Raw genomic sequence first — 22,499 nt, forward strand, 5'->3', positions numbered from 1 at the left:
TTTCCCCCACCGTTGTTCTCAAGAGTGAGGCTGTAGGGTTTGCTCTTTTCCGCACATTGAGCCTCTCCCTTTACATACCTCTCTTACGCACGATACATAAACAGGGCATGGAATTATTATTATTAATCAAAATAAAGAACAGGGTTATTTGGAAATGCCGGTTTCATGCCACAGAAACCAGTACTTGACTTGTATGAGACAGAAGGGAGCTGCTACTAATTCTCTTGAAGACAAGACATTATGAGGCATTATTTTTATTCTCATGAACTGTATGGATGAGAGCGGGAAAGTAGCTAAGGCTGTTGAGATTGCCAAAGGATAAATACAATTTTATACCTGCCTAGAGTTCAGGCCCTGTGCCAACTGACCAAACACAAGAAGTTTCTCTGTACTGAGCCAGCCCATTCCTCCGTTTGGGTCAGTATTACCTATACTGACAGGCAGCAGCAGCTCCTCAGGGTTTCAGGCAGGGATCTTTCCCCAAACCTACCCGCAGGTGCTGGGGTCTGAAGCTGAGACCTTCGCTGAGCTGAAGCCCATCCTTACTGGCGCTCTGTGCTGGGCAGGTTATAACTTTAGAAGACACTACTAATCAGAGCTCAGGTGGAGTTCAGATTGCACCCGGGGAAGCTGTGAAATAAGGAGTGCGCCTCTAGGCATGTGCAAAGGGCCTCCTGCCCACTTCTCTAACGAGCAGCTATTGTTTGCCCAGATGCAAACTGCTCCAGGCGATGGGCAACGCTAAGCCCCACGGATGGGCAAGATTGTTGAAATCAAGCACAAGCCTCAGGGCAACCAAAAGATCTGCGGAGCAGGTCAAGGGGGTGACCCCGACAAGACCCGAAGGGGGCAAGAACCCGGAGCTCCGCAGAAAGCAGCAATCGGATGCGTTTCCCTCCGGTTGCAACAGTCCCCGGTTCCCCGCGCCAGGCGGCACTACTTGCCCCGCCGACCCCCGGACGCGCCCCCCACGCCCCGCTTCGGAGCCTACCGCTTGCCGGCGTGGCCGCTGCTGCTGGTGGTCCCGTGGAAAGACGACGGCCAGGACATGCGGCATTTCTTCAGCCCCGGCCGGTCGCTGGTGTCCATGGCGTCCGCCCTCTCGATCTGCCGGTGCGGGTGCCTCTCCGTGTCCGAGTAGCCGCGGTGCTTGATCTTGATGGGGGTCCGGGGCTGCCGCCAAAGGTGCTGCGGGGGCTTGAGGGTGGCCTGACCCTCCCGCGGCACCGGCAGCGACAGCGACAGGCTCTTCTTCGAGCAGGGCGGCGGCGGCGGCGGCGGCTCCATCCTGCTCCTCTTGGCCGGCTTCGGACGGAGCTGCCCAGGCACACGGGCGGGTGGCGGGTGGCGGCGGCGGAGGAGTTTGCGCGCCCGGGTCTCGCTCTCCGGCCAGCAAGCCCAGGCACCGCCCCTCGAGCGGGAAAGCGTCTCACAAACTCCGCCAAGAAGCCGCCGCCGCCGCCGCTGCTGCTGCCATCCCAAGCGAGGCTTAGCGCGGAGGCAGCCGCCCAGGGCCCTGCGCGCCGGCTCCGGACGCCCCCTCCATGCTCCGCGGCTGCCGGAGGAGACACGCGCCGAGCTCAGCCCGCGACGGAGCGTCCCCGCGGCGCGCCTCCGGAGGGAAGGAGGGAGTGCGCCGCCGGCGGGGCTGCGGGGAGGGAGGGAGGGAGGGAGCAGCGGAGGCGGAGGGGACGCGCCGAGGGTCGCCGCCTTCACGGCATCCCCCGCTTGGCCAGGCGGCGGCGGCGGCGCCACGAGACGGGCGTGGGCGGGCGTCTCCTTAGGCTCCCGCGGTTCCCCGAGGAAGGCTCCGCCTGCGCGGCAGACTAAGTCGAAGCACGGAGCCGGAGCGACGCTGGAAGAGCCCTGCCCGCGGCTGCCCGCGCCCCAGACGCGCCCGTCTTCGCCGCTTTCTCCCGTCCAATGTCGAGCCGGCTCCCTTTCTCCTTACAAGCCCGTACCCCTCGACGTACATGAAAGAACAAGGGCGCCTCTGAGCGTGTACAGAAAGCTTTTCCCGTCAACAAAGGCCTAAGGACAGTTAGCCTTGCCGCGTCAAGTATCAGCACTGGCAGTGTCGGATTTACCTATAAGCTAAACAAGCCATAGCTTAGGGCCTCACCATAGCTGTCAACGTTTCCCTTTTTTAAAGGGAAATTCCCTTATTCCGAATAGGATTCCTCGCAAGAAAAGGGAAAAGTTGACAGCTATGGGCCCACTCTGTTGGGCCCCCCCCCAAAAAAAATCACTATTAATATACTTCTTGTGTTTCACTTCTACAATCACTGATAAAATACATATTTTGTTATGTGCAAATGGCTTTAGATACCTATTAGGTCCATAAATGTCCATATAGCATATATTCAACACAAAAAAACAGCCACAATTTGTTGTTGACAAAGGACAGCTGGACATATAAAGGGCCCCATTACTTTCAGTAGCTGAGGGCCTCATCAAACCTAAATCCAGCCCTGATCAGCAGTGTCCAGTTTATTGGGGGGGGGGGGACTGGGCACCTCTTGGTCTTCCTCTTCCATTCTGCAAAACACTCCCCCCCCCCCAAAAAAAAGTAGTCACCAACAAAAGCCTGTTGGGACTGAGAGAATTGGTTAACTAAGTGGAACCTCCATGTTCAGGAGTAGTATACCTTTGGATCTAGCTTGCTTGGGGCAAACAGTTGGAGGAATACTGGTGCCCTCATGCTTAGGTATTATCAGGTATTGGGTGCTCCGCAGGCACCTGTTGGATCTAATCCCGAATTGTTGTCTCCATCAAGGCAATTAGGTCTCCCTTCCTTTTGGGTCCACATTTGACCTGGAGCTTCCTTCGCATGGCTGTCTCTCTGTCAGTCTTAACCCTCAGAAATGAGGGGTAAGGATTTCAACAGAACTCCCGGACCTGCTTCACCTCCGAGTCTCAGTGAGATGTAAAGAGATTTCCTGCTTTGGGGTAAAGCAGGCGGAGCATAAAGGTGCTCTCCTGTGTAGGGGGCGACAGAAGGTGAGAGGCCACCCTGGGAGAAGTAAATAACAAAACACTTCCTAGCGTGAGGGGGTGGCCCACAAAAAAATCTTCTTTTAAAGTGTGGGGTAGGGAATAGCTCCCAACACATAGAAAAAGGGCATATGGAATAAAGGCCTTCTTGGTGGCTGCCCCCAAGATTCTGGAGCTCACTCCTTCCTTGCTGCTTTTAAAACTTGACATGCTGTTTTTATTGTACTCATCTGTATGTTTTTTAATAGATATATAGTTTTGATCATATTAATGTTTAATTATTTTCCCCACCCATGTTTTCAGCTGTTCTTATTTTATCTGTAAGCCACCTTGAGTTTCTGTCAGGGCAAAATGCAGAGTAAGAAGAAGAAGAAGAAGAAGAAGAAGAAGAAAGAAGGTAGGCTGAACCATTTGCTCTATTTTTCTGTGTGTGTGGAGCTGTTGTTTCAAGTGTGGGAATATTCAACTGACTCCCTTGTTACACATGTGCAGCAGTCCAGGGGGGGGGGACTTTATCGCTTGATTCTGTTGATGTTATGAAGTGGTCCTCAACACATGCAGGAATTAATTGATCTTAGCAGCCTATAAACCAGAACAGGGCCTTCCCAAGACATTTTAGCATCTGAGGCAAAGCACAAAATGGCACACGCACCCTCCCTGCCAGGGAGGAAGGAGCGAGTGAAGAACTACATCAGGAACAAGCAGGGAATAAATACTGACATTGGGATCTTCTGCCACTGAGGATCCTGCCACCTGAGGTGGTCACCTGACCTTGCCTCATGGGTGGGCCGGCCCTGAACCAGGGGCATTTGGGTCCAAATGTGTCCTTCCAGCTTTTGTTGCTGTGACCCAGTTGCTGTAACCCAGTGCTGCTTTTGCTGTGCTACCTTCAGAGCTCTGGTGTGCAAGCAGAGAAAAGGTTCAGGGATACTGCCAAAATGTTGTTGTTTAGTCGTTTAGTCGTGTCCGACTCTTCGTGACCCCATGGACCAGAGAACGCCAGGCACTCCTGTCCTCCACTGCCCCCCGCAGCTTGGTCAGACTCATGCTGGTAACCTCGAAAACACTATCCAACCATCTCGTCCTCTGTCGCCCCCTTCTCCTTGTGCCCTCCATCTTTCCCAACATCAGGGTCTTCTCCAGGGAGTCTTCTCTTCTCATGAGGTGGCCAAAGTACTGGAGCCTCAGCTTCACAATCTGTCCTTCCAGTGAGCACTCAGGGCTGATTTCCTTCAGAATGGAGAGGTTTGATCTTCTTGCAGTCCATGGGACTCTCAAGAGTCTCCTCCAGCACCATAATTCAAAAGCATCAATTCTTCGGCGATCAGCCTTCTTTATGGTCCAGCTCTCACTTCCGTACATCACTACTGGGAAAACCATAGCTTTAACTATACGGACCTTTGTTGGCAAGGTGATGTCTCTACTTCTCAAGATGCTGTCTAGGCCTGTCATTGCCCTTCTCCCAAGAAGCAGGCGTCTTTTAATTTCGTGGCTGCTGTCACCATCTGCAGTGATCAAAATAGTACCAGTCTATAAGGCAGGGCAGCTGCGAGTGGCCAGAGACAGCCTTTGGCACAGAAGCTGCGCGGTGATCAAATAATGTCATTATTGAGCAATAAAGTGGCTATTAATAGCACGGTGGCATCTCCCCCTCCTTCCTTGTAAATAGTTTATATATTTATATTGGCAATGGTGATCCGTGTCTCTTGCAGGATCAGACAGGAGAAAAGGGAGCCCTCCTCTTCTTAGCATACTGGGAACCTCTCCTCATTGAAACATATGGGAGCTATCTGTGAACAATATTGTGTTCCTTCTAAACCATGGGTAGACAAACTAAGGCCCAGGGGCTGGATCCGGCCCAATCGCCTTCTCAATCCGGCCCACGGACAGTCCAGGAATCAGCATGTTTTTACATGAGTAGAATGTGTCCTTGTATTTAAAATGCACCTCTGGGTTATTTGTGGGGCATAGGAATTTGTTCATTCCCCCCCCCCAAAAAAAAAATATATATATATATATAGTCCGGCCTCCCACAAGGTCTGAGGGACAGTGGACCAGCCCCCTGCTGAAAAGGTTTGCTGACCCCTGTAATCTAAACTCTTTCCATGGTTCAGCTCTGTCAGTCTCCCACATAAGGATTGTCCTTATTCATATCAGAATCTATCTAATCTAGCATTTGGTTTCCAACAATGGTCCAACAGACTTCTGCTGCAGGAAGCCCACAGAGTAGGAGAGCAAGAGTCCTCCCCGGTTGTTTGCCCTCAGCGCTTGGTGTTCAGAGGTACACTACTTCTGAACATGGAGGTTCCATTTAACTATAATTAATCCTCTTCCACTCTTGAAAATGAGTAAAATGGCCACCTGCTTTGGGCCACCACAGCTACAGTAAGGCCATGTATGAGCTATCATGGCTGCACATTTAATCCAAGCGAGAAACAGGGTATGGCCCTCCTGAATTCTGCAGGGGAGAGGTAAAATCCAGAGGTCTTGCCCTGTCTATTCCCATGAGAGCAGGGCCCTGCAGGATTTAACTTCCTTGCGCAGGGCCTGTAAGACAGAGCTATTCTGCCTGGCTTTCAATTGGCACTTAGCCTGATCTTTCCCCTTCCTTCCCTCCCCTTCCCCTTTTTATGAAGATTACCCACTCTGGGATCCCACAGCTAATTCTCCCCTGGCCTCATCGCTGGCCCAAATAGGACTAATTTAGCTAGCTAGCCCTGGTGATCATCTAATGTTTATTGGATGGATTTCCCCCCTAAATTGATTTTTGAATTCTGAATTTATTGTCATTCACATTTTATACTGTATTTTAAGCTGTTTTTGTTGCATCAATTAAGTGTTTTAAATTTGTTGTTAGCTGCCCTGAGCCCTGTTTTCTGAACCGGGAAGGGTGGGGTATAAATAAATTATTATTATTATTACTACTACTACTACTACTACTTCAAAGGCTTGGGAGCAAATTATTCCTGCATTGCAGGGGTTTGGAATAGATGACCCTCGGGGTCCTTTCCAGTGCTACAATTCTATGATACAGTCTCATCAAAACAGGTTTATTGCCCACTCTCCCAAGACAACTTCACTCCCAAGACAACTTCACATACACACATGGCTTCACTTTAAATCAGTTTTTGCTCAAGAGGATCCCACGCAGGGAATCAAGCATTGCATGGTAAGGTGACAGCAGAAATTGTTCCAGGATGTGATTTAGCTATTTCTGTCCCTCCAGATAAAAATAGACGTCTAGAGGATACTTTTGTTCAACATATTTCATGTGCCTTGAGAATCTACATGTTTAAAGCCTCCAGAATAAGAGGAAACAAGCTCAAAGTAGACTCAGAAGGAGGGATAAAGAAGAGAAAGAGAAGGAGACAAAAGAAGGATGTGGTTCACAAGTCCAAAACATTTCCAGGCATGAAGTGCTTGTAGGATGGGAGAGGTACAGAGCCTAAAGTGCTTCTCATAGAATCATGGAATCATAGAGTTGGAAGAGACCACAAGGGCCATCGAGTCCAACCCCCTGCCAAGCAGGAAACACCATCAGAGCACTCCTGACATATGGTTGTCAAGCCTCTGCTTAAAGACCTCCAAAGAAGGAGACTCCACCACACTCCTTGGCAGCAAATTCCACTGTCGAACAGCTCTTACTGTCAGGAAGTTCTTCCTAATGTTTAGGTGGAATCTTTTTTCTTGTAGTTTGGAACCATTGCTCCATGTCCGCTTCTCTGGAGCAGCAGAAAACAACCTTTCTCCCTCCTCTATGTGACATCCTTTTATATATTCTGGGCTTGTGCAGAGTACTGCCCTCTCTTTCTTGCTTTCCTCAAGATCTGCTACTTTTGAAACTGGGAGTGGGGGCTTTAGGCCCTCTCCCCTACTCCCGTTGAGTAGTTAGGATGAAGTCACAATTGAGAGGGCATCTTAATCTCTTTTGAAGTCCATTTTGATATTGTCCATCTGCCTAGAAACTCCTTTCTTTTCTTTTTACACACCTTGAGTATTTTGTGGTTTGGGGTGGACCCACCCCTAGATTGAATAATTTTTGTTGACAGTGATGTATTTTAGGTTAATAGGCAAAAAAGGCCACAACTTTATTGGTTACAGAATGTGAGTGGTATTGGCTTAGGCATTGGAAACCACACGACTATATCTGACTGCTGCCCGTCTGCAGGAGTCTTGGAAGGGTTAACCACCAGTAGGGGGAGCCCTGTTGATGCACAGCAACTAGGGGCTCCCCCAGGGTCACTGCTAGGGGTCGTGCCATGACCCTAGCCCCCCATCTGGGACTTCAGACAGAGAACCCCTCCTGAAGAACTTTATCCCTCTTTTCTGCCCCTTCCTCAGCTTATTGCCCAGTTCTCCAGTGCCAGTGCCTTCCTGGATATTTCTCAGAACCCAGTGAAAAGCCAAATGGGGCTTCCTTTGTGCACCCAGAATGGCTCCCAGAGCGGGAGGTTGGAGACAGGAAAAGGCAGCCCACTTGGAACCTGGTGCCAGTTTCATACAGATGGACCATTGCTCCATCTACTTCCTGTGGCTAATAGGTGACACTCCACATGCTGTCGGACTACAACACCCACCAGCTCCGGCAGGGATGATGGGACTTGTACTCCAGCCACATCTGGAGGGCACAGCACTGGCAACCCCTGGTTTATGCTGACTAGCCAGTTGCTCTGCAGGGTTTCAGGTAGGGGGCTTCCCCCAGCCCTACATGAAGACACCAGGGACTGACCCTGGGACCTTTCATATGCTATGAATGGCCACAACTTTTGTTGTTGTTGTTTAGTCATGTCCGACTCATCGTGACCCCATGGACCAGAGCACGCCAGGCACTCCTGTCTTCCACTGCCTCCCACAGTTTGGTCAAACTCATGTTGGTAGCTTCAAGAACACTGTCCAGCCATCTTGTCCTCTGTCGTCCCCTTCTCCTTGTGTCTTCCATCTTTCCCAACATCAGGGAGTCTTCTCTTCTCATGAGGTGGCCAAAGTATTGGAGCCTCAGCTTCACGATCTGTCCTTCCAGTGAGCACTCAGGGCTGATTTCCTTAAGAATGGATAGGTTTGATCTTCTTGCAGTCCATGGGACTCTCAAGGGTCTCCTCCAGCACCATAATTCAAAAGCATCAGTTCTTCGGCGATCAGCCTTCTTTATGGTCCAGCTCTCACTTCTTCAGATGCCCCAAAGACCCAGTAACTTCTGTCATTGATAGGCAGGTATTTCAGATGAGGGCCGCACACTGACACACACAACCACACCCACCCACCCCTGGCACACACACACACACACACACACACCCCTGACAAGTGTACTCTTCTGACCAGAGTTGCTTGCACTTTTCTTCATTCCTTCAATGGAATATAACATGGGCTGCACCCTGAGTCATCTGGCCGCCTGTCCTGCGTAAGGGATGACCAGCCTTACTAGCAGGATCTGATGACAGATTAGAGAACTGGGCCAAAACAAACAAGATGAATTTTAACAGGGAGAAATGTAAAGTATTGCACTTGGGCAAAAAAAATGAGAGGCACAAATACAAGATGGGTGACACTTGGCTTGAGAGCAGTACATGTGAAAAGGATCTAGGAGTCTTGGTTGACCACAAACTTGACATGAGCCAACAGTGTGACGCGGCAGCTAAAAAAGCCAATGCAATTCTGGGCTGCATCAATAGGAGTATAGCATCTAGATCAAGGGAAGTAATAGTGCCACTGTATTCTGCTCTGGTCAGACCTCACCTGGAGTACTGTGTCCAGTTCTGGGCACCACAGTTCAAGAAGGACACTGACAAACTGGAATGTGTCCAGAGGAGGGCAACCAAAATGGTCAAAGGCCTGGAAACGATGCCTTGTGAGGAACGGCTAAGGGAGCTGGGCATGTTTAGCCTGGAGAAGAGGAGGTTAAGGGGGGATACGATAGCCATGTTCAAATATATAAAAGGATGTCACATAGAGGAGGGAGAAAGGTTGTTTTCTGCTGCTCCAGAGAAGCGGACATGGAGCAATGGTTCCAAACTACAAGAAAGAAGATTCCACCTAAACATTAGGAAGAACTTCCTGACAGTAAGAGCTTGCTGCCAAGGAGTGTGGTGGAGTCTCCTTCTTTGGAGGTCTTTAAGCAGAGGCTTGACAACCATGTCAGGAGTGCTCTGATGGTGTTTCCTACTTGGCAGGGGGTTGGACTCGATGGCCCTTGTGGTCTCTATGATTCTATGCCAGGATTTTGAATTTCTGAGCAAAAGAAAGGCAAACACCTCAAGACTGAAACAAGATGCCACCGGTGTCTCGACTTTGCTAGTCAAAAGGGTCTGAAGGTTCAGCCTGCAACCTGTTAATAAGAAACGAATTTGCGAGGAAGCGGCGAGCAGCACGCAGGCTGCTTGCCAGCTACAGAAGCATCTGCACATTGACTGCTCTGCAGGAGCCTAATTTTAAACTGGGCGATTTCTTCTCAATGAAGCAAAACAGAATGCCCACCCTTTGATCATGTGCCTTGGCAAAGAGTTGCCAAATCCCATTCTGCTCAAAAGCAATTTTGCTTCCCATATGCTCCCCCTCGCAGTACTGTACGTATCTGTTGTCGTCAGAGAAGGTGCCTAGAGAGGGAAAGAAGCACTGGCAGCGGTGCTTGGAAACTCAGAGAAACCTATAGCCCATCCAGAAAAGCATGTGCTGTACTAAGGCGGGGGGGGGGGGGGGACGATCCTCAAGCCAATGGAGCAGGTGAAATCAAAAGGGGCGGAGGCAGCCAGTTACAGACCTCTCTCTTCTCTGACTGCAGGTCATGTCTGAGAGTTTTAAGAATGTGCTTGATTCAGTTCGGGTTTTGCTCCATCAGATTTTTACATGATCAAATTGTATTTAACTTCTTCATTATTTATGTATTTCCACTTTACTGTTTATATATTTGGAATTTTTTTGAGTGCTTTAAAAGTTGTCAGAAAGGACGCGGGTGGCGCTGTGGTCTAAACCACAGAGCCTAAGGCTTGCCGATCAGAATGCCCATGACGGGGTGAACTCCCGTTGCTTGGTCTCTGTTCCTGCCAACCTAGCAGTTCGAAAGCATGTCAAAGTGCAAGTAGATAAATAGGTACCGCTCCTGCGGGAAGGTAAACAGCGTTTCCATGCACTGCTCTGGTCTACCAGAAGCGGCTTAGTCATGCTGGCCACATGACCCGGAAGCTGTCTGCGGACAAACGCCGGCTCCCTCAGCCAGTAAAGCAAGATGAGCACCGCAACCCCAGAGTCGTCCGCAACTGGACCTAACGGTCAGGGATCGCTTTACCTTTACATTTACTTTTAAAAGTTGTCAGAGGTCTGTGACTGGTACAATAAATCTGCTGATGACTGAAGCTCAGCGTATAGTTTGCTGAGGATTTTAAATCCCATGCAAACAACTTTTCTCTTTCCCAATGCTAGCAGTCTTCCTTCATCTGATAATGCCATTTGTCACCTATTCGCAATTTGTTATGGGGTGTACAGGGCAAAGCTGATACATTTCTACTTCCTGTTCAGTTCAACGGGCCTTATTCCCAAGTGACTGCGTCTTGGACTACAATATCAGCATGAAAGGGCATTCACTTTTTTTTAATAATAATTTTTATTCATTTTCCAAACATTTTTATACAATCAATTCATATTTTATCACTCATTCATCAATTTTTGACTTCCCTCAGTTTCTCTGCCAATCTTTCGTTAAAATTTCTATTTTTAACACATTTCTAAACTTAATATTGCCTTTAGGAACTCCTCTTCCCTCTTACTCTCTTTTTTACAATAGTTCTTAATTTTTCACAGAGTCTCTTCAAAACCAACAAGCCATCACATATGCTTTTCAGATATTCTGTAAATCTCCCCCAGTCCTTGATAAACTTTTGGTCTCTCTGGTATCGAATCTTCCCAGTCAGTTTATCCAATTCTGCGTATTCAGTCAATTTCATTCTCCATGAAAGGGCATTCACAGTAGGCATATGAATCATTAAAAGAGCCCCATGAGGAAACTGGTCATCGGTATTCCCACTGGAATGACTTAATCAAAGGATACTCCAAATATTCAGAACTTAGTCCAGATTTGAACCCAGATCCAAATCCTACACTACAGTGGTACCTCAGGTTAAGAACTTAATTTGTTCTGGAGGTCCGTTCTTAACCTGAAACTGTTCTTAACCTGCAGCACCATTTTGGTTATGGGGCCTCCCGCTGCTGCTGCCACCGCACGATTTCTGTTCTCATCCTGAAGCAAAGTTCTTAACCCGAGGTACTATTTCTGGGTTAACAGAGTCTGTATCCTGAAGCGTATGTAACCTGAAGCGTCTGTAATCCGAGGTACCACTGTAGATGGTCTTGCAAAGAAGGAAACGCTATCTAATGCTTAATTCAAGGTTCCCTGAACCCACCTGCCTGCCCACCAGCTGCAAGTATATTTTCACCTTCTGACAAGGACAATCATGCCTGTCTGTAAAAGCCATTTTGGGGGGATTAGGAGATAAGCCTGCTTTCTTTTCCTGTGTTCCCCATGGAGGAAAATATGGGTGGTTGATTTCACTCATTGCCTAAAACACTGAAAGGTCAAGGTGGATTCATTTGCAGAAATCGCTTAGAATTTTGCCTGAACATTTTGCCTCACATTTCCTTCCAGGAAGCCTAGAAACTTACTTTAAAAATATTTTTAAAGTAAGCTCAGACTCCAGGCCCCCTGTTGGTTGTAGACCGGGTACAACAGTGTTTTCTGTAATCGCTTCTCAGGAGTTCTGTTGGCAGTGGCCACAAATAATGGCTAGTAAGTCAAGCCCAAAATTTTCGGTCTCTGCGCTTAATGTTTCACCATTTATACTGGAAACCTGTTATCCAAGAGACAGCTTTATAAGGTAGTCACACAGCAGGGCACTGTATATATTAGAAAAATAAAATTCTACATTACACTAAGGAAAAAAATGGAACTCTGCAAACTGTATAAATTATACAAAGTTAAGTGAGCAGGTATTCTAATTTTCTCTTTGCACAATTCTAGATGTGCTAGGAGGAGGAACTCTGCAAGGTACTGTAGGCCAGCCCCCAAAGCTGGAGCTCTTGTTCAGCCTCCTCTTTAGCACTTCAGCTAGTAACACACTCACACGTCCACACACACACATATTCCCAGCTTGAAAGATGCTTTTAACAAAACAATTAAATTCAAGGTTATCAGAAAGCTGAATCTTGCACCCCACACTTCTGCTACACTTGTGCAGAATGACAACACTTGCACACACAAACATCTGAAACTTGAAACTTCTTTAAAAGGTAAAGGTAAAGGGACCCCTGACAATTAAGTCCAGTCACGAACGACTCTGGGGTTGCAGCGCTCATCTCGCTTTACAGGTCGAGGGAGCCGGCGTTTGTCCACTTCTGCAGACAGTTTTTCCAGGTCATGTGGCCAGCATGACTAAGCCGCTTCTGGTGAAACCAGAGCAGCGCACGGAAACGCCATTTACCTTCCCGCCGGAGTGGTACCTATTTATCTACTCGCACTTTGATGTGCTTTTGAACTGCTAGGTTGGCAGGAGCTGGGACCGAACAATGGTAGCTCACCCCATCGCAGGGATTCGAACCGCTGACCTTTCGATCGGCAAGCCCAAGCGGCACAGTGGTTTAACCCACAGCGCCACCTGCTAAACTTCTTTAGGTAGTCCCAATTTCCAAAAACTTTCCAGAGAGATCCATTTCTCAGGTAATCACTGGCTTAAGTCTAAGTCATTGAGTACCTCACTGCCTCTTAGCTTTTGTCTTCCATGGTAAAAGACAACTCTTAGCTGTTAAGCAACACCAGCACCAATGGAATATGTCAACTGTCAATAGTCCCCATGGATTATTTTGATAAACAGGCAATGTAATGGAGAAGAGGTTAGAACAGAAAACAGCTGGAATAGATGCAGAGAAGCTTTAGGCAGGTGGCTTGATCAGAGACTAAATAACTTTCCTGGAAAAAAAAGCAGAGGGAGGTCTCTTTGATGCATCACAGATGATGGAATAAATTTCAGCTGCTGAGGACCAAAGCCAAGTAAGAGTGGAAAGGCAGCACAAATAGCTCGAAAAATATGCTTTATTGTATTATTTTTTAAGGTGGGGATTAGTCATCGAGGCAACTCTCCAAAAGGAAAATGCACATTCACCAACCTTTGACATATTCTGCAAACAGTGTGGAGTTGAATATCTGTTTTGAAGAACAGAATCTCTCTGTGTGGGGTGTGCCCGGTGCCAGCACCACTCCTCCTCCTAACAAAACACAGGGATTGACACTGGTATATACAAGATCCACTCAGAAAAGCACAGATAAAAATAAAGATAAAAATAAAAACTAGGCTGTACATACAGACATCAGAAGAATCATAGAACGGGAGAATTTGTAGAGACCACCAGGGTCATCGAGTCCTGCAATGAAGGAATCTCAGCTAAAGCATCCTCAACAGATGCTCATCCAACCTCTGCTTCAAAACCTCCAAGGAAGGAGAGCCCGCTGCCTCTTGTGGGAGTCTGTTCCACTGCCAAACAGCTCTTACTGTCAGACAGTTCTTCCTGATGTTTAGCTGGAATCTCTTTTATTATAGCTTGAATCCATTGGTTCGGGTGTTATGCTCAGGAGCAAGAGGGGAATGCTATGGACATAGTGTATCTTGATTTCAAAAAGGCTTTGGTGGAGTCTCCTTCTTTGGAGGTCTTTAAGCAGAGGCTTGACAACCATATGTCAGGAGTGCTCTGATGGTGTTTCCTGCTTGGCAGGGGGTTGGACTCGATGGCCCTTGTGGTCTCTTCCAACTCTATGATTCTATGAAAAAAGCTTGCTCCATCCTCCATGTGACAGCCTTTTAGATAGTTGGAGAGGATGACCATATGTCTTCTCAGCCTCCCTTTTCCAGGCTAAACATATCCAGCTCCTTCAACCTTTCCTAATAAGGCTTGGTTTCCACACCCTTGATCATCTTGGTTGCCATCCTCTGCACACATTCCAGCTTGTCAATATCCTTCTTAAATTGTGGTGCCCAGAACTGGACATGGTATTCCAGGTGTGGTTTGACCAAGGCAGAATAGAGTTGGTACTATTACTTCCCTTGATCTGAATAGTATACAGTATGTAGGTGCAGGGCTGGCTCATTAATGAGAGATTTCAGAATGGAGATGGCAAAAATGAAAATCTACTTGGATTGCTTTTAAAAGGAAAGAGTCTGGCAGAACAGTGGTGTTATTACTTCCCTTGAAGTAATAGATTTCTAGAATAGCATTAGCTTTTTTTGCTGCTACACTGCACTGTTGACTCTCGTTAAGCTTGTTGTCCACTAAGACCCCAAGATCTTTTTCACATGTTCTACTAGTATGCCAGATGTCCCCCATCTTATATTTGTGCAGCTGGTTCTTTCTGAAGAAGTGCAGAACATTGCATTTGCTCCTATTGAAATTCATTTTGTTAATTTGGGCCCAGTTCTCCGATCTGTGAGGGTCATCTTGAATCTCAAATCTGTCTTCTGCAGCATTAGCTACTCCTCCCAGTTTGGAGTCATCTGTAAATTTGATCAGCATCCCCTCATTCCTTCATCCAAGTCATTTATAAAGACATTGAACAACAACGGGCACAGGACAAAACCCTGTAGCATCCCACTTGTCCCTTTTTCCAGGATGATGAAGAACTATTAATTAGCACTCTTTGGGCTCTGTCAGTCAACCAGCTACTAATCCTCCTAACAGTAACCTCATTTAGCCCAAATTTTACCAGCATATCACAGGCATATCACGGGGGACTTTGTCCAAAGCCTTTTTGAAATCAAGATACACTATGTCCATAGCATTCCCCTGATCCACCAAGCTTGTAACTCCATCAAAAAAAAGAAATGAAATTTGTCTGACATGACTTGCTTTTGAAAAAAAAACATGCTGCGTAATCACAGCATTTTTTCTAAGTGCTCACAGACCAGCTGTTGGATTATCTATTCTAGGACCTTTTCTGGTAACAAGCTCACTGGTCGATAGTTGCCTAGGCCTCCTTTTTTCTCCTTTTTTAAGATGGGTTCTCCAGTCTGCAGGAATGTCATTTGTTCTCCAGGAATTTTCAAAGATTATAGTAATGGTAAAGGACCCCGGACAATTAAGTCCAGTCGAATTTGACTATGGGGTGTGGTGTTCATCTCCGCTTTCAGGCTGAGGGAGCTGGTGTTTGTCTGTAAACAGCTTTTCTGAGGTCATGTGGCCAGCATGACTAAACCGCTACTGGCACAATGGAACACCATGACGGAAGCCAGAGTGCACAGAAACACTGTTTACCTGGCACAATTGAACGTAGTGAGAAGGGGAAATAATTTGACTTGCTATAAGGCAGCTTCCTGTGTCCCCAGAAATAAGGGAAATGTTTTTTTTTCTGGATTCCCATTGGTTATAGATGGTGTATCACTGTACAGCCTGGGCAATGAGAGCCAGAAGATTTAAAAATTGGGTCATGGGCATGGGAGAAAACGAAGAACACTTCCTTATATAGGCCCAGGATTCCATTGAGATGGATATTCATTAATTTGTTAATCCTCTTTTTAGAAAGAGAACACCATCTTTCTAAAAGCGCAAGTACACAATGCACGGCTCTTAATATAGCACTGGCAGCCCTGACGCACACATGTCACAGCCCCAAGGCAGCTTGCTTATGTGCTCACTTCCCTCTCCAATCCTCGTCCAATCTGGGCTTCATGCATGGCCTCTAAGCCCAGTGGCAGGAGGGTTATCTGAAGCCACTTGTGCCATTTGGTACAGGTAACACAATCCTGGCAAAGCAAAGATCAGGGCAGAGAGGCCATACAGCTTCAGGCATAAATGCCATCAGTTTCAATATCTAGAAAAGAGGTTAACTGCTGACTATATCCAATATTTGCACGGTCTAATAGAACTTCCCTGCTTATAAATGAGTTCCTCTGGCAGCTGCCATTCAGAAATCACCTCCCAGTGAATAAATAAATAACAGGACTTAATCATAACAATAATACCGTGTGTCTGTCAGGGAAGAGGGCAGGGAGCCTGGAATGGATTTTGATGACTAGCTGCATTCCAGCAATGCTGAGCCCCAGCACCTATTTTCCAGTGCCAGCCTTGAAAGAGGTGAAAATAATTGTGAGAATTCTCCAATTCTGTGGTAAAATGCAGCTTTTTCCAGGGAAAGCACCAGGACAAAAACCGCGCACAAACAGAGCTTTAAAGCCCAGGCCTAAGCCTTGAAACATTGCACAAAAGGAAGTGTGGCTAAGCCCTTACAGAAGTGAAATGTGCAGGCCACATGCAACTCAGCTGCCCAATGAGCAAAGCTGCTTCTGTCTTCCATTGGAGCCAAAGACTGTAAAAGTACTGGGACGATTGAGAAGCACTTAGCCTGTGTGGAAAATATCACCTTTTCCCAACATTATTCACCACCACTGTCTCCCCTGATGGCTTCCTTTTATTTCTGCCTGAATTCGACACGAGTGAATCTACCTAGTTAACAATCACATTATGTGTGAGATAATATCAGAAAGAAAGAAAAAACACACACAAACCAATCAGATTTGGCTACATAAGAGAAATGAGGGCTATTGAGAGTGAGGGCAAGTGAGGGCAACTTAAAGATATAAGCAATGAGTTATAAGTGGGGGGGGGGGGTTTGAGAGCAAGCGTAGTTATCATTGCTGAAAATGTTTACCTGTTGGTTGTTGTTGTTGTTGTTGTTGTTGTTGTTGTTGTTAAGGACATGGCCACACAAGACCTTTCTGTGTATGTTCCTGGTTCACTGCTATAGTACAAAACTGGACTTGTGGTAAACAGTAGCTGAGAAAAGAATTTTGTTATGCTACGTTGAATTTTGAGCAACATAATTGTTCCTATAAATGTGCCACTATTCCATACATTCCCTACTGTTGAACTATCAGCAGGTGTGACCTGCCTTGTGAAGATCAGGAAGAGAATATTAGATGTTGGAATCAGCTCAGAAAAACATTGTAGAAATAAAATAGGAAAAGTTAGGTTTTCATGCCAGAGCCTTGGACAATTCCATTTGAGAGTGGCAGCTGGACAAAATATAGCTAATTCAAGAAGAAGCAGGATCCAAGAGAAACAATGGTGCTGAACAATATTGAGAAGGGTTTTTGGACCATCCCAAGTGTTTTTCAGGAAAATTCCTACCCTGCCAAATTTGCTAGGCTTGGGATATGAAAAAGCCAGTTCTCATGTTGTCACTTCAGCTGCAGCTGGAATACAATAGCCCAATGGGCAGTTTGTTAGTTGCATTTTCCTATATGGATATAACTCCACATAGGAAATAATGTTAATGTCTGAAATGCAGCAAGAAAGAGGCTGGTCCACAGATCACACAGTGTCCTGCTTCCTGTAAAAATATGAATCTGCATGCAAAATTGTAGGTAATGTATGAGGTGGGCCTACATCTGCCAAACACCAGATTACCTCTGGACCACCAGCAATATTCTGCAGGAAGTCAATTTATGGTCCAAATACCACAGACGAGCATTAATCTCCAAACCTTGTCTTCTGCAAAGCCTTTCCTCCCAAACCCCTGCTTCTGCAGGCATGTTGTCAAGCAAAATAATATTCAGGAAAACCATGGATTCACTAAAGCCTTAGAAGCTGCTCCCAAATTCAGCTGGGGTCAACTTCTCATTAAGGAAAGACTTTCCTCCTGAGCCAGGTATGAGCCCTTGTGAATTGCTTAAATCCTCTTTTTCTCTAAATGCACCACCTGGCAGACAAAGGAGCCGGTAAACGATAGGAATGAAATCAATACCCACTCTGCAGTGTAATGGTTTTGTGAGGATGCTAAGCTGGTGGAAGAGGCTACAGATCTATTTATCCATCTCCTGCAGGGAGCGAATAAAAGATTGCTATTCAGACTCAGCGACTGTAGAGAGAATCACTCCTTGATTCTCTCTAGCTTGCGCCACCATTCTGGATGATCTGAGAGGCTCTGACCTTGGGAGGTGCTTCTTGGGCTCTCAGAGATGGAGGCTGGCAATGAATGGCAACTTATGAGGTTTGGCAAATGACAGAGGGGACAACATTGCTCATTCCCACTGCTGGGAAAGAAAAAGAACAGAAGAGAGAAATGGAGGATTTTTCTACCCTTGCTACCACCTTCAGCTCAAGGAGTTATTGGAGAATACTGCGGATTCAGAAAAAAAAAGTGTAGTATAAACACCGAGAATTGGGAAAGTGGAGTGGGGGACAAACTACTCAAAAAACCCATGACTGCTTTTGCAATTGCCGTGTGTGGGTGGCGCACTGTTTATGGCTCTGTGCACGTCACAATCTCAATCCAAACAAAAGGCCCTTCTAAGGGGCAAATCTCATGAGGTGTTTTATTCATGCTTTTAAGCAACAAGCAAGCTTGCACCTGGCAGTTTTTGCTTTAGAGAAAAAGCAGCTGCAGGGTCGTGATGAGCTGCCAGTCTGAACTGGGGCCCTGCAGTAAATCACCTCTCTGGCTGCTATTTGCACACAAAGGTGCTGTTTGCAATAAATCAGCCTTGGGGGCAGGGGCAACAAGTGGGCAGGAGGGAGTGATTTTCAGGAAGAAACTGACAAAGGACCTCTGGATTGGGACCATGTTCCAGGTTGGGAAGCTTTTAATGTTTGATGTATTATGGTGTTTTAATATTTTGTTGGAAGCCGCCCAGAGTGGCTGGGGTAGCCCAGCCAGATGGGCGAGGTATAAATAATAAATAATAAATTATTATCATTATTATTATTATTATTATTGGCTTGGGATTGTTCGTACTTCTAAATAAAAGTGGGCAAGTTAAGCATGTTCGTTTAAACATGTGAGTAATGTTCTTGTGACGCAGGTGGTGTTGTGGGTTAAACCACAGAGCCTAGGGCTTGCCGATCACAAGGTCAGCGGTTCGAATCCCTGCGATGGGGTGAGCTCTCGTTGCTCAATCCCTGCTCCTGCCAACCTAGCAGTTCAAAAGCATGTCAAAGTGCAAGTAGATAAATAGGTACCGCTCCGGCGGGAAGGTAAACGGCGTTTCCGTGCGCTGCTCTGGTTCACTAGAAGCGGCTTAGTCATGCTGGCTACATGACCCGGAAGCTGTACGCCGGCTCCCTTGGCCAGTAAGCGAGATGAACGCCGCAACCCCAGAGTCGGTCACGACTGGACCTAACAGTCAGGGGTCCCTTAACTAAATGTTCTTGTATGACGGGTGGGTGGGCTGTATGAACAACACCCCTGTTCAGGCTCCACTTTTGAAAAATCTCTGCTAAGAAAGGAGCTCCACAGTTGTGGATCAGTCCCTCACAACAGCTTGTTCTTGGTGCACTTGTTGTCTTACACTGCACAGATCACCTGCAAACTGAAGCACTTGAAATATATGCAAGGAATTCTGGACTATGGAATTCTTGGAAGCCCTCCAAGATGCTGATCACGCTGGGCAAACAGAACACCTTCAAAACTTGTACCCCCTCCTCTGTTTTGACATTCTTATCCTTTTGTGGCCAACAAAACTTTAGAGGACATCTAGATTTCATTTTAGCAGCCCAGCTGTTAGAACATTTGTTTCCATCAAAGACACGGATGCCATTTCAGGTTTGTGAAGAAGCAAGATTCACAGAAAGGCTTTTTTTGTGGTATATTGAAGGTTACATTACAAGCAGTACTGATCTGTTGATCTATCTATATTTGCACAGTTTCTTTACTGCATTTTTTATTCTGATCAAGTTATTCTTCACAGTTACCCATTTTATTCTTACAACAACCTTAGCTGAAAGTGAGTCACTAGCTGATGGCTGCACAGTAACCTTTGTGACTGATTACAATTCAGAAGGGATTTGAACCCCAGTCTCAATACAGCTGACAACTTGTATGATGGAATGGTCCTCAGTACAAAAACCAAAATCCCTGCATATAGAAAACTAGTAAGTCAGAGGCAATGCACTTCACACCAGCCTGCAACATGGGCAACCAACCAAAGCAGGATTGTTACATGCCTGTTCAGATGAAGGATCATGATATCCTCATGAAGGCTTCAAAACACTTTGCAATAATACGGTGGATTCTGTGGCCCTGGCAGCTCAAAAAGACCCATGATAGGGTATGCTCTGAATGCTGCCCTTTCTTTGAACCTCTGTCTAAAGACAGATTGTAGCCCACCAGATATTACTGGACTTCAGCTCCCATCAGCCCCAACCAACATAGCCAACCATAAGGGATGATGGGACCTGGAGTCCAACAATATCTGGAGGGCACTGGGTTTCCTGCCCGGGCTGTACAGCAGGGTTTCCCAAACTTGGGTCTCCAGCTGTTGCTGGACTACAACTCCCATCATCCCCAGCTAGCAGGACCAGTGGCCAGTGATGATGGGAATTGCAGACCCTGCAGTCTCCAGCATCCGATTTCCAACTACAGTGAAACCAGAAATCTAATTTAATTTCTTTAGTTGTTTGAAAGAATACTAGCTGTACCCGCTTTGACTGGCAATCCCCATGCTTTATGGACATTCTGCTGGCTCCCTTCCCACCCCCAACCCCACTTCTCTCCACAAACAGCCAATTCTTTTTTAATTGAGCAGAAAAGACCATTTTCCAATCAACCTTCCCTGGGAGCGCAAGCTTCCGCTGTGTAATTATTCAATAAGTCCTAGCACAAGAACAACAGTCGTTCTCTCCAAGGGAAGGAAGACATAATGCTGCCTGAGAACACCAACCAAGGATGAGACCCACGGCATACAGGAAGGAAAAGTTACTGCACATAGTTTGTGTTGGGATGGCTGCACCTCCTAATTCTCCTAGGGCTGGGAACCAGGTAATCCCAGAAAGTTAGATCCTGCAACACAAGGCTCTCTTCCATATGCCCTCTGCTCTGCTTCCTTGATATGGCAACCACCAGACTGGCAGGCAGGCTGCTCTCTAGCTACGGTACTTGCCAGCAGCACTCTCAGCACCTGACAAGTCACCATACGTGACTTGAGAAAGCCTGGAAAGCCAAGAGAAAGAGAAGCATGTGTGCATGAAAGACAGGTCAACAGAAGTGCAGGGCAATCTGACAGAAGGCCACAAAGCAAGGGCACAGAAATCCCATGCCCTGAACATTTTTGAGCCACTTACTACTGTCCTGTATGTTTAAATGCAATTCTATGTCCATGAGGTCTAGAAATGTTTTTGTGAAAGAAAACCAAGGGTCCCTAGAGAGCAGTTTCTGCACCTGATTCTGGGCCAATGCAGAACTGCAGAAGGTGAGCAATTCTACTCAAGTGTGCCTGCCTCTGTAAATATAATCCACCAACCTTTTCTTTTCACTAGATGAGCTGCTAGTGTTGTTTTGCCCAAGCTCACTGGCAGGGCGCAAACTTCACCTGCATAACAGTGCCAGGCTAAGTCCTTAAGCTCTGGGCACGCAATAGATTTAAAGTGCATTCAAAGCACATGCACTGTAACTCTGTGATGGGTGAAACTAGTGACCGGGATTCTAGGAGGGGCAGAATATGCTTTAAAGGTACAGCGCGAAGGCAGCCATGAAGATCAGGCAGAAAGACTGGAAAGGACTTTTGCCTGAGATAATGTAGAACTGCTGCCAGTCAGTAGATTATATCAGGCTAGATGATCTAACAGTCTGACTCAGAATAAGAAAAAACAAGGTCCACCCCCAGAAAGAATGTAAAAAAGCCGAGAAGCAAAAGAAAAATTACACTCGCAAAGAATATATTCAAACAATAGTAATGTTTTGGCACAATGATAAAAGTAATGCATAGCAATAATGCGATGAAATATATAAAACACATATGTTACACAAAACAGAACACGCTAAGTACAAAAATAGGTTTAAAAAGAATGCCAAGATGTTCAAAAGACAGAAAGCAAGCTAGTCCATTTGTTGGGTTTACATCATGTTTATGCATGGGAAATTGATCAAAATAAGGAAACATCTTCCACGTTGTTGAATTATAATGGATAAAATGTAAACAATATGTTACATGTGTACTGGAACCTTGCTGATAAATAAATAGCTTATTGAAAGCTACCCAAAAACAAAACAAAACAAAATCACACTCATGCAATTTCTCTGCAATCACTGAGAAAAAGTTAATTCTACGGGGTTTGCAGCCAAAATCACAAATGCATGTTTGCTAGACAAGCACAAGACTAGTACAGAGAGAGTTCTTGAACTTCCTAGAGAGGATCCTCTGCGTATGGTACAAATTAGACCATCCTTTATATTTCCATCTCCCTTTAAAAAGACTCTCTTCTCACCATGCCTTCAAGCTGTCCTGACATGCTTTCAGCCATCTTAGCTAAGACTACCAACTTTAATTTTACTGTAACTTAGAAGTATCTTTTGCACACTATTTTGCTGTATATGCTGCCTGCATCGAAATGTAAATAAATCCTTTCCCCGTTTATCTTACAAAAACATGTGGTTCATTCTCTGCAACGGGAGTGAAGAGGTGGAGCTCAACGGACCGCAAATAGAAGGGCATAACAAGGTGTAACTGCCTAATTCCTAAGCTTTAATAAGCTGCAAAATTTGT

At 46.3% G+C, this 22,499-nt stretch overlaps 1 protein-coding gene across 2 annotated transcripts in view; it reads right to left on the bottom strand.

Annotated features, from left to right (window-relative positions):
• Positions 1-22,499, bottom strand: part of PDE4A (phosphodiesterase 4A) — a 357,141-nt gene that overhangs the window by 271,486 nt on the left and 63,156 nt on the right. Inside the window, exon 1 of one of the 2 annotated variants that reach the window (XM_079960032.1) lies at positions 992-1,302. The exons of the other annotated variant lie outside the window; for it this stretch is intronic. Coding sequence (XP_079816158.1) covers positions 992-1,287 — 296 coding nt within the window. The 5' untranslated portion in view covers positions 1,288-1,302. Of the gene's footprint in view, positions 1-991; positions 1,303-22,499 lie in introns of those variants that run through there. 2 annotated transcript variants of the gene reach the window in all.

This window comes from Podarcis cretensis (assembly GCF_951804945.1).
Source record: "Podarcis cretensis genome assembly, chromosome: 17".
Classification (NCBI taxonomy): domain Eukaryota; kingdom Metazoa; phylum Chordata; class Lepidosauria; order Squamata; family Lacertidae; genus Podarcis; species Podarcis cretensis.